The following is a 16,736-nucleotide window of genomic DNA, read 5'->3' as shown; positions in this document are numbered from 1 at the left end:
CTTTCCCTTTTATTCTTTCTTTCTTATTTTTCTTTTTCTTCCTTCCCCTTCCCTCCTTTTCTTTTCCTTCAGTCCATCCATCCATCCTTCCTTCCTTGCAACAAGGTAACCAGATTGACAGAATGTGAGAATCCTGGAAATGTACTGTACTTTTTCAAATGGTTTGCTGAACTCTAAATCTTTCATGATATGCCTAAGTATAAAATGGAGAGATATGGCTTAAATGATAGTATAGTTAAATGGGTTAAAAACTGGTTGAATATCATATGTGGGTCCATTTGTACTTGGAAGGAAGTTTCTGGTGGCATGCCCCAGGGATATGTCCTTGCCCTGGTGCTGTTAAAATTTTATTTCAGTGATTTGGATTAGGACTTTGTGAGTCAGTACATATTTATTATTTGTCTACTATGTGCCAGCCACTGTGCTATGCTGGAGATACAAAGAATGGCAAAAAAATACCCTGTTGTCAAGGAACTCACAGTCTAATAGTGGAGATAGCATGTAAACAGGTGTCTACAAACAAGCTCTTTACAAAATAAATGGAAAAATAATCAACAGAGGGAAGGCACTAGAATTAAGGGGGATCAGAAAAGCCTTCCTGTAGAAGGCAGGATTTTTAGCTGGTACTTGATGGAAACCAGGGAAGCCAGGAGGTAGAGATGAGGAGGGGGAGAACATTCAGACATCGAAGACAGCCAGTCAAGAGATGGAGTATCTTGTATGAGGAATAACGAGGCCAGGGTGAGGGATATAAGATGTGAGAAGACTAGGGAAGGTGAAGGGGTTATGAATGGCTTTGAATGCTAAACAGAAGATTTCATATTTGATCCCAGAGTAAGCCAGTGTAGTTTATTGAGTGGGCAGTGACATGGTCATGTATAGGTTCAACTAATAGTTTCTTGGGTTCTCTTGAACTCTCGCATGTTGTGATTCTGTGGAATTGAGGCCTGGACAGTTAAAAAAGTGATTTCCCCAACCTCAGGTTTCACACCTCCCATTCCACTGGTCCTTTCATTGTATTATGCTGCATTCACATAGGTTTTTCCTTGATACTTAGAGAAATATTCTTGCTTGACTTTGTCCCCTACCCCTTAAAAATTTCTTCTTAGATTTTTTTTAATAGTAGAAGATAGTTATTGGAGAATTGGAGGTTCTGAGAGACAGTGGAATTGTCTGTAGTGGGGAAAACAGATGAAGAAATTAGGCACTCTGTGATTTGAGGGTGTGGGGAGCACCCTGCCTTCCACTGCTCAGAAGCTCTCTTCTGCTCAGTGACAGAGATTTGACCTTGAGAGGTTGGGGTTTTTTTTTTTTTTGGTTGTTGTTCCCTCCTTTTTCAAAATGCAAATATTCCTGGTGTTCCTTAAAATGATTCACAATAAAATGTAAGTGACATGATATAATCTTTCTTATAACTGAGGGACCTTCTCCTGGTAGCAAAAACGCACACATATGCACCCAGGAGTAAGCAAGAAGGCATTTCAGTTAAATTTTAGTATTTTGGTGAAGTGAAGAAAATGAAAATTTCTTAATGTATCCTCTGAGTCTCCTTTTTCTATGCCATTCAAATATATGGAACCAGTTTGATTGGAATTTCTATGGAAAATGATGCAAAATAAGTCTGTTTTCAAGGGTTTTACTTTCTATCCCTAACCTGTTTTATTTTCTGGATGCCTGCTGTTCCTTGGCACCAGCCCCATGTGTCAGCCATCCTGGATCCCTGAACATTCTTTGTGCTTTTTTTGGTCTTTAAGACTGAGAGAAATAATTATAAATAACCAGGGATTTTGGGGAGATCCAGAGTTTCCCCTTTTTCTGTAGTGCTCATTTCACAGTTCAGTCTCTTCAAGTACATTATTGATTATAAGATTGAATTAACTCTCCTCCATCTTGGTCAGACCCCACCCAACATTAGGTAGGAAAGTTCATTGTGTTCTACTCAGGTTTGATCTGGGATAAATTCTTTGATCAGATTGCCCAAAGCTGAAGGTGGTCTGGATGGTGTCTTTGTCCAAGAGTGACATGATGTAACTCTCTCAGCCCCTCATTGGAGTGAGCTCACTTCTCATTGTAATATTCATTCTCTCATTAATTGTTAACCAATCAGAGATCTGGCTTCAAATCCTGCCACTAATTTTTATTCGCTATGTGATTGTGGGCAATCACAATCAGTCAAACTTTCTGGGACTCAGTTTCCTCATCTGTAAAATGGGAATTATAAAACTCATAGTTCTAACCCATGTGCTTTTCGTGAGGTTCAAATTATGCCTATATCAATGCCAGTTATTCATCTCTGAGATTTGTGCCCAGAACATTCTGAATAGTAAATATTTTATTGAATGTTACTTGTTATATATCTTATCTCCCTTGAAAGATGGTAAGCTCTCTGAGGGGACTTATCCTCAGATCACTCATAGTGCCCAGCCCGGGGTTTTGCATTTGGCAGGTACTCAGAAAATATTTATTTAATTGAACTTTATTGAAGACTTAGCATTGAAGACTATGTCATTGTGGACATAAGATGAGGCTTAGCATTGGTTTCCAAAAGAAAAGTTGAGAGTTGCCATTTGAAGTAGTTATCACATGACTGACCTGCTATATTTTGTAAATCTTGGCTTATTCACCCTTTGTCTGGTGTCTATTTTGTGGCTTGGACATTTATTTGTGTCTAATTTTTTTTCTCAACATATTACAAAGAAAGTAAACTATATTAAAGGTCTCTGTTGGTCAGCATAGTTGGTTAACCATTGTAGGAGACAGTGGGCTTATGTTTGGCTTGATGTATGGATGCAGGAGGGTATCGGTATTCAAACCAAGTAATGACATCCTGTTGTAAAGACATATATGTGTGTATATATATATGTATGTATGTATATATGTATGTATATATATGTGTGTGTATATATATGTATGTATGTATATATGTATGTATATATAAGGAGGAACTGGAGCAAAGAACTTCACATGACTGACAAAATAATCTTTCCAAGCCATAGTTCTAACAAAAGGCTCTTCATTTGAAATGAGCAGAATCAAGAAGTAACCTGGCGTCTTCTACTCTTTCTGTGTGCATAATAACTATGCTTAATCAAACTACTTACTACCTCTGTGACCTTGGGCAAGTGATAACTTTTCCAAATCTCAGCTTCTTGATCTGTTTAAGGGGGCTGGATCTGGAGTCAGGAAGACCCGAGTTCAAATTCGACTCAGACTCATACTTGCTGCCTCACCCTGGAACAAGTTACTTAACCTCAATCTGCCTCAGTTTTCTCAACTCTCAAATGGGGACAATGATAGTACCTAGTTCCCAGTGTTGTTACGCAAATCAAATGAGATAATTTTGTAAAGCATTTAGCATAGTACCAACACCTAGCAGATATTTTTTAAATTATTATTTCCTTTTGTACTTCCTATTAATAATCCCTGTGCACCCTTGATGGTAGTGCATGAGTAGCATCAATTCTCAGACTGAGACAGAGCTCAGAGCTCATCTGTAGAGAGCTGAACTCTCTTTGAATGTTTGGCCCTTCTGGCTCCTGCTATCTCTAGGGGAGTTTATGTAATACATGCAGCAGTTGCCAAAGTTATTCTTCCTTCTCTAATACAGAGTAGATGGATCCTTGGATTAATTCATCTTTGATTCTCTTCTCTCTCCCCACTCAGTTCTAATCTACTGCCAAATCCAGCCATTCTGTTTTCATGACATTTGTCATGTCTGTCCCCATTGGCACCACCCTTGCTCAAGCCCTTGTCCTCAGTTGCCTTTATTATCAAAACAAACTTTGAATTGGTTTCCATGTCTTCATCCTCTGCTATCTCCATCCAATCCTTCATATAACTGGCAAAGTAATCTTCCAAAGACATAGGTTTGACAAAAGACTCATTTGAAAATCAGTATTCTTCTGGTGATTTGGTATAACTATGAGTCATTGGACAAATAGAATTTCTAAAGAATTAAAGCAGTGGGTCACCCACAGGGCAGCAGAGAAGGTATGAGTCCTCTGCAACACGTTAAGTGTTATGCAGAAGTGCATAAAAGATATCTGAGGGAGATGTCTGATTGGAAAAAGAGATCAATTGGCAATAGTATATCTAATGGACAACCAGCATGCTCTATTTGTATGCACATAAAATCACTCCTGTTTCTCCTTAGAGAATTTACTGAAGGACTTGGACAAGAGTCCTAATCATTTGGTCAATCGATAAGCACTTAATGAGCACTTACATGTTCTAAGCACTGTGCTAACACTGGGGATACAAAGCCAGTCAGTCAACAAACTTTTGTTAGGTACCTACTATGTACCAAGCACTGTGCTAAATATCAGAATACAAAGAGGCAAAAATATAGTCTCTGCCCTCAAGGAGTTCATTTTCTAATGGGGAGACTACAGAGCATTGTGGATGGTAACTTTAGAGGGAAGGCATTATCAGGAAGGCATCTAGGAAGGTCTCCTGCCTAAGGTGGGTTTTGAAGGGAGTTCTGGGACAAGGTGGAGGTGAAGAAGGAGAGTATCCCTGGCATAAAGGACAGCTAGTACAATGGCACAGAGTTCAGAGACAGTGCCGTGTGTGAGGAACAAGAAAGCCAATGAGAAAGGATCATAGAAGAGTGTAAAGAGTAAGGAGACTGTCATGGTAGAAAGGGAACAAGTGGTGAAGGACTTTAAAAATCAAACAGGGAAGTCCCCATCTGATACAAACTGATAGGAAAACTAGGAAGCAGGCTAGCAAGATGGTAGGCTTAGACCAATGACTTATATCATACTCTACAATAAATTCAAAAAGGTTACATGATCTGAATATTAAAGATTGTACCTTAAAAACGTAGGACAGAAGCAGATCCCATACCTTCTATGGGTCTAGGTAGGATATCTTTTCTTAACCAAACAAAAGATAAAGGCAATTTTGATGACACAAAACCAAAAACTTTCTGCACCAACAAAATTAATTTGTCTCAGATTAGAAGGGAAGCAGTTGAATAAAAAAAAATCATTGTAACAAATATTACAGATAAGGGTTTGGTTATCTAAGACATACAGATAGTTAACATAAAAATATGTGTGTATGTATATACCAAAAGGTCTACCATTCCCTAGTAGTGAAGTGGATAGGTGATCAAAGGATATGAACAAACGGTTCTCAAAAACAGAATTGCGAACTATTAACAACCATATGAAATGATTCTACAAATAACTAGTAATAAGAGAAATTCAAGTCAAAATAACCAGAAGTTTTATCCAGCAACTACAAAATTGGTTAAGATGTTTAAAAAAAAAAGAGACAGGACTATTCAGTGTTGGAGGGGTTGTGGAAGGAAGCCTATAGTATTCTTTTCTTCTTGAAATATCCCTAAGGCTATTTTATCTATTCTCTCCTTTATTGTCATCATTTCATGTCTTAGTCTTAATATATTTATCTGTGTACCCGATGTCCTGTGTGTCAGGTTCAGTGCTAGGTGTTGGTGATACAAAGACAAAAATAATTGACACCATATAATGGAACCATTAAACTCATGAGGATTGGGTTTTTGTTGACTGATAAGGTTAGAAGCCAGGTTCCAAAGGGTTAAGAAGTGAGTGAAAGGAGAGAAAGTAGAGGTGCTTGAGTGTAGACAGTTTTTTTTTTTCCCTAGGAGTTTGACTGTGAAAGGGAGAGAGGAGATATTTAATGATAGCTCAAAAAGATGGAATGGTCTACTGAAAGAAGTTTTTTAAGGATGGGGAGGAGTTGGACAACTACCAAGGCAATAGGGAAGAAAGCAAGAAATAGAGAAAGGCTGAAGTTTAGAGAAAGAGAAGGGCTAATTGAGGAGGCATTCTGCTGGAGAACGTAGGGAGCAAATTATATTCAAGGGTACATGTATAGAGGGGTTGGTTTTGGTGAAAAGAAGAGCCACATCATTATCAGAGACTAGTGTAGATGAAGAGAGAGTGTAGAATGTTGTCAAGGGATTTTGAAATGGGAAGAAGAGAGATCATACTGAATGCCCTCAATTTTCTCAATAAAGAAAGAAGTAAGATTTTCTTCTGAAGATGAATGTGTGTGTGTGTGTGTGTGTGTGTGTGTGTGTGTGTGTGTGTATTGAGCAGGAGGGATGTGTGTTGAGTAGAGAATATTTAGGAGAGTTTCTGTGGGGAGTGGGACAGAGAATTGTTGTTGTTGTTCAGTCGTTCAGCCATGTCTGCCTCTATGTGACCCAATGGGTTTTGTCCATAGGCTTTTCTTGGCAAATATATGGGTTTACCATTTTCTTCTCCAGTGTATCCCCATTTTACAGATGAAGAACTGAGGCAAATAGAGGTTAAGTGACTTGCCCAGGGTCACACAGCTATTAAGTGTCTGAGGCCAGATTTGAACTCAGATCTTCCCGACTTCAGGCCCAATGCTCTATCTACTGCACCTACTGGGAGTAAAAAGACCACACTAAAACAGTATCTCTTACATAGAAGGAGCAGAATAACTTTGTCTAGTTGAATTGTGGTTGAATTATGTTGGCAATGTCAAAAAGAACTTGAAATGAGGAAAAAATGTGCTCTAATACACCATATAATGGGTTGATTTTATATTTTTTCCTTTATAGTTTATGTGTATTTATATTTAGTGAGTGGAGAGGTGTTAGTTTATTAAATGCATTGTAACTGTCATATCAAATAAAACCAGTTTATGATGTTAGTCTTATCTTCTAATTAAAACTAGAAGCATGAAGCTATCTTTATACCTGTATACAATAAACAGTTTAATTTCAGTGTACTATGGGAAAAAGATGGTTTAATTGCCCACAGTATAACCCATAAGGAAGTACAAACTATGCTAAGTTCATGCATTTTAAAATATAGTTTCCATCACCAGCTTGTGTCCCATTCTACTATTGATTGGATTTTGCTTTAAGATACCCATCCATTCCCCTCAGCCCCCTATGCTGGCTTGGCAACAGTGAATAAATCTTACGAAAGGCTGGGAAAAAGCAGCTACTCTGCTCATTCCATAAGGAGGGAAGCATGAATTGTCCCATTCCTCTGTAACTCCACCAAAGTTTGCCCAACTTGAAATTCAGAATCAGAGAATCAGAAATCCAAAAGGGTAAAGAAAACAACTGAGATTTTAACTCAGTCTCACCTAGAGATTTTAAGGAGTCACATACGAGCTTAGGGCTTTTTCCAAAAGCCAAAGAAGGTAGAAGGGAAAAGATGCCAGGGATTTTTTTTTGAAACCATAAAGGGATTAAAAAGGGCAAAGGATTATAAATCATAAGTGTTAAATGATTAATGAGATTGGTACCAAATTGTACTTAGGTGTTCATTTCTTTGAATAGTTTGCTCTTTAATGATAATTTGCTTCTTGTTTTTAATATAAACCTTGGACAGCATTTGCCTTGGAGTCATATCTTATGACTGATGTACTACTGCCACTTAATGATGATGTCTTCTGTTTATGGGGGAAGGGTTACCAAGAAGAGACTATATTCATATGTAGTATATGTGTGTATGTATAAATACGTATATATGTAGTCTCAAGGTGAACTAGAACTCTAAAGTTACAAAATGATGGCACATGCCACACTTCTACATAATTAGGAACATTTTTTTTCTACCAGGAGTATTTCCTTTGGAAGATAAACATTAAGAAGAAATAATAGGACTAGTCTTCAAGTGAGGTAGAAGAAGAAATGTTAAAAATAGTGGTGTAGAGAACATGATTGCTTCAAGCCAGAAAGCAAAGAGTGAAAGAAGGCTTTCAGTATGTACTTACTAATTGAGGTTGAAGACTTAGTCTCCTTTGCATTCAGAGACAATCCTGAACACTAATTCAGTTCTAGGTACCAATAAAAGATGAGATCAGAAAAAAAAAAAAAGAAAAAGATAAGACCAATTATTCATTTGGAAGCCCTACCAACCCCATCTTATTCTAGGATGCCCAAGTATAAATAACTTGACTTTTTTGGTTGAATTTCTTGCATTTATTCTGCTATCCTCCCTACTAACTCCTTCTCTATTTTCTTCCCTTTGTATTTCTCAGATAATGCTTCTCAGCGATCCCGAGATTGAGAGCAGCATTTTGATTAGCTCAGATGAAGGCGCAACCTACCAGAAGTATCGGCTGAACTTTTATATCCAGAGCCTACTCTTCCATCCTCAGCAGGAAGACTGGATCCTAGCCTATAGCCTGGACCAAAAGGTGAGTGAACATGCTTCTGATGTGCGCGTTTCTTTAGGATATATATCCAGGGAATTTAAAAAGCAAACATTTAATTGAGTAACCCATCATTGGATCCTAGATTTAGAGCTGGAAGAAAACAAAGAGACCTTCGAAGCAAACCCTTCACATCCAAAAAGCTTAAGTCAGTCATGCAAATACTAAGTGTCTGGGGAATATTCGAATCCAGATCTTCCTGACTCCAAGACCAGTGCTGATTCATTAGGCTAAGCTACCTCATCAAACAAACTAAAGAAACTAAAATATAACTAACCTTGATTTTAAAAAATTAACTAAATTTGCCCCAAAAATATAAACTTAAAAAGGAAAACACAAAATGTGATTTGGGGGGGAAATTAAGGTGTGTCTGGGTAAACATAGCATGCCCTATATGCATGTCTGTTTTCTTCGGATTTCTGATAAGATTTTATAATGAGAGAAACATCTGAAGCAAAATTTGCATTTCATCATTTCAATTTGAATAGCTACTTTTCCATGCTCAGAATTTGCTCTCTGCACTCTGACACCTCCCTGCCACCCCTTCCTGGTCCACTTTTGGAGGAATATTCTTTTTCATTAGTGGTTTCAGAATGGATTGGAGTGTTTTAACAGCAAAAAGAAAACCTCAGATGAATTCATTCATCTTTTTTCCTTCTGATAATTTAATGACCTTCCCACTGGTGTTGTTGCTGAATCTGCATCCAGCTTCCCTAGGTCCCATACACAGTGGATATTTCTAGTATTCTGTCATGAATAGACCTGTCCTTGAAATTACCTTGATTTAAAACAAACAAAAACCTTTTCCCTCCCCCCTTCTCTCTTACACAGATCAATAAAATAGCAGCTTTTTTTGGAGGGGGTTTGGGGGAAGAGACACATTTCAGTGCATGACCGAGTTCGGGATGTCTGCACCTTAAACAATCATTTCAGTATAATCCTTTTTTCTCCTGACAAGGAAACTAGATAACGATACCAAATGCTTATTCCTGACCCCTCCCCAGGAGTCCTCAAATGACATTTGTGGAAGCACAGCTATTGTAAATACAATTCTTTCACAGTGTCAAGTGGATGTTATAAAAAAAAAAAGACTGTCAAATGTCAGATAGTTTATAGGCTTAGGTTTTTGGTGTAACTGCAAATTTTAAAGTAGGGTTGAAAAAATAATATATTATTTTTATGACACTAAATGTTTCAATGCCATTTTTTAAAAGTCAAGCTGGCGATGTTGAATGAACCACACTTGGGTTAGTATGGAAGCAAGCCTAGGCTGGGGGGGGTGGGGAAGCAGGTGGTGGTTTATATGCCCCAGAGGTGATAAACTGAGCTGAATATGCATAGCGTATATCTGTGGGTGGGATGGAGACGAGTGCTTTGCCCCTTCCCTCCATCCCTTGGTAGCACCCACATCTGTACCATTGCCCACATAATACATGTAGAGATACGATGCTATCAAAATGTTTCTGGACTTCTTGGCTGCTTTTTACTCAGTCGAAATATGGGAAAGATGTGTCATAAGCATTGATGGATTTTCTTAATCATTCAACAGATCTTTGGAGAAGCTGCTAGTCCTTCGGTGCTCCTTCTTGTTGACAACTTTGCATAAAGTGACTGAGTGTTCCTTGTGCCCATAAAACTCCCACCTGATGCCCTGCTATTCCTTGCAGAAATAAATGGCCACGAAGTCACAAAATGCCCCAGGCCACACTTAGAAATCTGCCATAAAGTATTTCTTTCCACTCCTCCCTTCCTCTCCCCACAAAAAGCAAATCTCACAAACCTTTCCATTAAAGAAGGGGTCCCTTTCCTTTCCTTGTTTTGTAGTTTAAGGATTGAGACAGCTTAGAGTAGTTCCCTTAAGCAGCGGATTAAAATGCAGGTGTCTTCCAGAATTGAGACTCATCCTTGCTGCTTTCAAGCTTGAGATGCTAATGTGCACCAGAGAGGCTGAGGGGCCTTCTTTCTTTAGAAGAAAATGAGAATGTCTCTGTTGCAGTATTCTGCTATCTATCTCTGGGAGAGGTCATTTGTGTGCAGGGGTCTATAGATCCCACCATTAGAGTCCCTTTGATAAGATGCGCTCTGAGGAGTTCACAAATCCTGGAGTCCATTTGGTTAACTTTTGTGTATCATAAAGAGACCTAATTGGGCAATGTTTTAAAGGGACAGTGCACATATTAACCCTCAACATGACATCCTAAATCTTTGGGAATTTGCCAGGAATCATTAAATGCTTAAGTTCATTGTTAAATAAACAGGAAGCTAAGATTACAAGAAAGCCATGCCTACTGTTTAAAATAAAATGTAATTAGAGAAGCGTGGTAGTCTGAGGGATTGTATTTCTTGGCAGCAGTGGTACTGGATAGCCAGGGGATAAAAGCAGAAGAAAATATTCCCTGGGTTAAGGCCTTTGAGGAAGGGATGTAGTCTGAGCCAAAGAATAGGAGTCAGATGACCAAGACTTACATTTTGGATAAGTTATACAGCCAGCCACTCTGTGGTGTGGAAGGAAGGAAGGAAAGAAGGAAGGGAGGAAGGAAAGAGGGAGGGAGGAAGGAAAAAGGGAAGGAGGAAGGAAGGAAGGAAGCAAGGAAGGAAAGAGGGAGGGAGGGAGGAAGGAAGAAAGGAAGGAAGAAAGGAAAGAAGGAAGGAAGGGAAGAGGGAGGGAGGAAGGAAAGGCCTGCTATGTGCCAGGACCTATGCTAAGCACTTCACAAGTATCCCACTTGGGAAACATATTTATCATGACTGTACATGTATTATTTATATCAGATTGCTTGCTGTCTTGGGGAGGAGGAAGGGAAGGAAGGGAGGGAGACAAATTTGGATCTAAAAGTCTTATGAAAATGAATGTTGAAAACTATATTTACTACATGTAATTGGAAAAAATAAAATACTATTAAGTGGGAAAAACCCCAAATATTCCACTTGATCTTTACAACAACCTTAGGAGATAGGTGCTATTATTTTCCTCATGTTATAATTGAAGAGTATGAGGAAAAGAGAGTTTGAGACTTGCCCAGGATCACATAATTAACAAGTGTTGGAGGCTCAGTTTTAACTCAGGTCTTCTTACCTTCAGGTTTGGTGCATGATACACTGAATTTGGAGATCTCACATCTCATATCTTTTGCCCAATACATGTATAATCTTCAACAAGTCAATTCATCTCTCTAGGCCTCACTTTCTTTCTATGTAAAATGGCCCTAAACTCTTCCTCTTCCTCTGTGACATCTACATGGAGGTATATACTTACTGTATTATTATAGAATTGGATTTCTGTTCCCAATAGGTTGTTTCCCATTATGGCCAAGAACATCCCCGCACTTAGTTGGGAGGCAGGGGGAATGTTTGACTAACCTAAAGACCCAGTTTTTTCATCAGGAAGATGTTTTACAAGATTTCAAGATTGGTTTTGAAGATTGAAGGTGAACCTTTGGACAGATAAGTGCTGCCCTCATCTCATACCTGCACAATATTAGAAATTTCAGAAATCATCTTTTTAACAAGAAGCCTGTTGTGACAAAAAAAAAAAAAAGCAAAAATGAATGCAGACTTTAGCATGTGCTTTTCCCCTTTTCCCTTCCCCCTTCCTCTATTCCTTACCCTACAGGTACATTTCAAGGAAGAGGAAAAATTAAAAACAGCTATTTTTGCATGAATGATCAGATTTGGAAATCTCCCCATTATCATCTGTCTTCTTGGCAAAATTAAACTCTAACAAGTGTAGCTGAAGCTAGAGAGTTGGGGTAAGAAACCTTATAGAGTTATAGACTGCATGTCTACTCAAGCATTTAGTGTCAGAAACATACATGTATATATATACACACACATATACATACACACATGTCCTAAAACAAGATAATACAGGATAGAAAAGACTTAGCTGGATAGATATTCACATGAAAAAGATTTGAAATTGGTAGCTGAACACAAGCTTCATGTAAGTCAGCAGGGACATGTGGTAGCCCCCTGCCTCCTCCCCCAATCCCAAATGTGAATTTAGGTTACATTACTAGAAGTAAAGGGCATTTAAGTGATATCCTGTTTGTACTCTGACCTTGTCAGGCTACATGTGGATCATTGAGTTCGGTTATTGGTATTGTATTGACAAAGTAGGGTATGACAGATAAGAGTTGTTAGGCTGGTGAGAAGAATCAAAGCTATGTCGTAAAGGGGTTAGGTTAGTTAGTCGAGTGACTTTGGTATGTTCAGCCTAGACAAGCATAGAATAACTAAGAGAATGATCTCTTTCTGAAAATATCTGAAGAACTTTTATAGAGATATTGCTTCTTTTTTATGTTAATGAAACTATCACCAGCAGTTCCAAGTTTCAGAGAAACAGATTTGAGTTCAATATAGGAAGAATTTTCTAACAATAAAATGTTCTGTTTCCTAAAGTAGTAAGCTCCCCATCACATGAGGTGTTCAAACAGGATACAGATAACCACCTGTCGGGATGCTATTAAAAAAATTTTTCCCACACTGGGAGGGAGGGTGGAGCAGATAATCTTTAAGGAATTTTCAAATTCTAGGAGATTATCATTTTGTAATACAGTTAGAGCCCCAGTCAGTAAAAGCAAACTAGAATGTAAACATGTCCTTCTGCACAGTTAATGCAGATGAAGCCTTAACTTCCATTCGGATTGTCTCTTTAAGTCCTCAGATTAGGAGGTGTAATTGCACTCTTAGGCTCCAGGATTAGCAGGTGATGATATTTTTCACTGGAAGCCTTCAGCAATTCTAGGATTAGTGACTTGCTACACTGTGGGGATAAAGCCGTTATAGATTAACTAGTTATGATTTGCAGCATTGAATTTCATTTGAGCTAGGAAAAAGAGTAGGACAAAAGCTTTCTTCTTTTTTTATCTCTGAATCCATGCCCACCACATTTTTACTAACATCTTCCTCCCCTTTCTCTCCCAACACCAGCTATATTTAATTCAGAGAGTTCAACTGCTACCACACATAGCCCTATTGGCCTACGGAGTCTTGTAGTCAAAGGTGCCTAAGGATTATCTAGCTCAACTCTTTTACTCTTACCACCATGTTAGGGGAAAGGGACTGGGGGTAAGAAAGGTGATAGGATGTATAGAGGGTCACATCCAGCTACCTAGACATGATTGGGCACAGACAATCCAGGTTACAGACCAGTGTAGTTGAAAAGTATAGCCACCATACCAGGTTAAGGCTAGTTTGAGAAATCTTAACTAGTGTACTGAAAGTACACTGGAAGTACACAACTTCCCCCAGCTATTGCCTGGAGAACCACCATCCATCTATCTGGGGAAAAGGGTCTAAACTTCTGGAATCTCCCAGCTTTGATCATAGTATTCTTGCAAAGCTGAACCTCATAAGTGGAGTTCTTTTTTTTTGGAGGGGGGAAGGCAGGGCAATTGGGGTTAAGTGACTTGCCCAAGGTCACACAGCTAGTAAGTGTGTCATATGTCTGAGGCTGGATTTGAACTCAGGTCCTCCTGATTCCAGGGCCAGTGTTCTACTCACCGCACCACCTAGCTGCCCCATAAGTGGGATTCTTAAGTGACCCCTTAAATCATACGATCTGTATTTGTCAGAGGCAAGCTCTAAACCCAGAGTTTCTTGACAGTGAGGTCATCACTCTACCTACTGTACCACATCTGCCTCTCAGTTCCTTGTGTGATGAAAATAAAATAACTAGCACTTATTCTAAATAAGGCAAGTAATCATTGCCGTAAAGAGATTATCCAGATTTAGGTGGTGCAGCAGATAGAGTTCCAGGCCTGAAGTCAGGAAGGCTCATCTTGCTGGGTTCAAATCTGGCCTCAGATACTTACTAGCTATGTGACCCTGAGTTGGAGAAGGAAATGGCACACTACTCCAGTGTCTTTGCCAGGAAAACTACAAATGGGGTCACGAAGAGTCATCAACAACAACAACTTTAATAAGAGTTCATGTGGACTTCTCAACTTCTAGGAGAGAGAGACAGACAGTCTGATAGGTGTTTGTTGTTGCTGTTTGTCTTTCATTCTTAAAGAGGACCATGGCATCAGGGAGGTGACTTGCAAGTGAATTGGATTTAAGTGAGGGCCAGCTGTGCAAAGTCACCAGCCTCATTTTCTCCTTCAGAGCCAACTGGGTCCAGTGGCAAGATATAGATCAGGAGATGGCCCCCAATAGGCTTCTGATTGCTCAACAAATGAGTTACATTTTGTCTGCTTCTACTAACAGAGAAGCTTGGGATCTCCCAGTCTCCCCTACCATTTGATCCTTTGTCCACAAAGGAAACAGGGCAGGGGGCCAGTTCACACAACTGCTGCCATGTGACTGCCTGGAAAACAACAGAACAGGAAGGTCAAGAGGAAACCTCTCGAAGCCCTGCCTACCACTTCTGGTTAAACTAGGATATTTGTCTACAGTTTCATGCCTTCCTACTAGAAACCAACATTATACCTATACTCTGCCTCTCAAGGTGGCATATCGGAAATTCTGTCAGCAAAAAAGTCTCATGGGAATGAAAGGACAGAAAGTCACTTCCATTAATCCAGTCCATAATGTCGTTCTAGGATGTCATCTCTGACTGATTTAAGGGGTTTCAAACCAAGTCTGAAATAACAAAGTCATACCCTCAGTCCTAGGACCCATTTAGGGAACATATCCATACTAACTAGAGCTATTGAAGGTTGGGAGGAGGCAGGCTCTTATGTGTGTCTGACGAGCTGATGGCTGTCACATGTGAACTATGACATGACCAAGGATAGTGGAGTTGGATCATCTGGTAAGATAAGCATCTAAAATCATTGTACTTGGGATTGCATCCTGACTCTTCAATAAAGCCAAATCTGCAGATGCTCAATTAGCACAAAGTTGCTAAAACTCATCAGAGATGAAGGCTTCTTCTGCTAAACACATTTAATCTCCAAATAATAAAACTTACTTTTATATGAATAATGATTATGATGGTGGTGGTGGTGGTGGTGATGACAATGATAATAACAAATATTTTTGTAATACTTTAAGGTTTGTGAAATATTATCTTTATAAATAATTATGAGAAAGCAAATATTTTCATATTTTAACATCGCAACCACACTGGGAGATAGGTGTAATTGTTATCTCCATATTACAGATGAGAAAACTGAGGTAGACAGAGAATAAGTGACTCACCCAGGATCTCACAGTTAGAAGTGAGGCAGAATGCAAACTCGGTCTATTCACTACACCTTTAGGTGCATACCTGCAAGGTATGCATACAAGGTACATTCAACAAGGCTGGAATAAGTAGATGATGAGAGCCATACATTGATCAAGGGCCATTGACATATGTCAAGAATCATGGACAAATGGAATCATGGAAAGTTGGAAGGGAACATATTAGGTCATTTAGTTCCCCCCAAAAGAAACCATGGTCCAGAAAGAAGAACTAAGGTCCTTCCTTTCTTCTTCTCCATTTCCTGTTCTTTCCAGTTGAGGCCTCCTCTTGTCAAGGAGAAAAATATCAAATGAATTTATTCTGCTGTGCTAATGAGTAAACATATTACTTCCTCTAAGACTATTTACATTTTAAAAAAAGAACTTTGTGGATGACAGCTATTAAATAATAGAAGGAGCTTTGGGAGTCAGGAGAAATATGTTAAAATCACAGCTGTACTCGGGACTTACTGTGAGACCTTGGACAAGTCAGTCATTTCACTGCTCCAGGCTTCAGCTCCCTCATTTGTAAATGGACAAGGTCATACTAGATAGTCTCTATGATTCTATAACCCAATGCTTTTCATCTCTAATTGGAGGAGTTGTAAGCACAGTGGTCCTGGGGTATAGAGAAAGAATTCAGGCCAGAGGTCTCTTGACTCCTAGTCCAGAAGTCTTTAAATTCTGATCTACTAATAGGAAATCACATTCTGAGAGCCCTTTTTTGGAGTCTCTGTCTGCAGTTATCATTAATTAATATCTCCTTCCTGCCCTACGGCCCCATTTGTCAGACAAGCTCATCCAGAATGGCTCCTATTTTTCACTTTGAAAAAGTAGCTGGCAGGAATCCTGGACACAGAGTGGACAGGGCAGTTCCCTGGAAAAGATGAGAGACCATGATCAGATTTCAACCCAATTGAGAAAGTGACGGAGGCATGACTATGACCTTTGTGGGCCACATGGGGCTGATTCGTATCTGCCATAAAAGGAAAGAAGTAGCAGCAGATTGACAGTGGGAAGGCATCAGTTTACTTTAAATTTGCAGAGACCCCACTGGGAGTGAGCAGAAATACAGCATTCAGGGCAGAAACATCCAAGTCTCCTTAGGAGATCCAGTTTGCACTAGTTACTTCTGGGCTTCTGAATGTTTTTCAGTGTTTACTAAACATTCAATGGCTTGAGCTCCCATTAATGTAGCTAACTGCTTTTTTTCCCTCAATTACTTTCATAATGAGACATGGCAGCTGGGAGCAGAGGTATCTTATTTTACGGGACTTTTTCATAACATCTCAAAGCAGGAGATAAAGTGGAATTGGAAAGAATGTTTTCAGCCAGCCAGGCTCCATTAATATTCTAGTGTGTTTATAGTAAAATGA

General features: G+C 39.1%; 1 protein-coding gene across 1 annotated transcript in view; it reads left to right on the top strand.

Annotated features, from left to right (window-relative positions):
- Window positions 1–16,736, top strand: part of SORCS3 (sortilin related VPS10 domain containing receptor 3) — a 677,345-nt gene that overhangs the window by 366,172 nt on the left and 294,437 nt on the right. The window contains exon 4 of the mRNA XM_036737057.1: window positions 8,017–8,175. Within this exon, the coding sequence (XP_036592952.1) occupies window positions 8,017–8,175 (159 nt within the window). The remainder of the gene's footprint in view (window positions 1–8,016; window positions 8,176–16,736) is intronic.

Source organism: Trichosurus vulpecula, chromosome 8 (genome assembly GCF_011100635.1).
Source record: "Trichosurus vulpecula isolate mTriVul1 chromosome 8, mTriVul1.pri, whole genome shotgun sequence".
Taxonomy (NCBI): Eukaryota; Metazoa; Chordata; class Mammalia; order Diprotodontia; family Phalangeridae; genus Trichosurus; species Trichosurus vulpecula.
The sequence above is the reverse complement of the archived record's forward strand: the minus strand, read 5'-3'. Positions and strand labels throughout refer to the sequence as shown.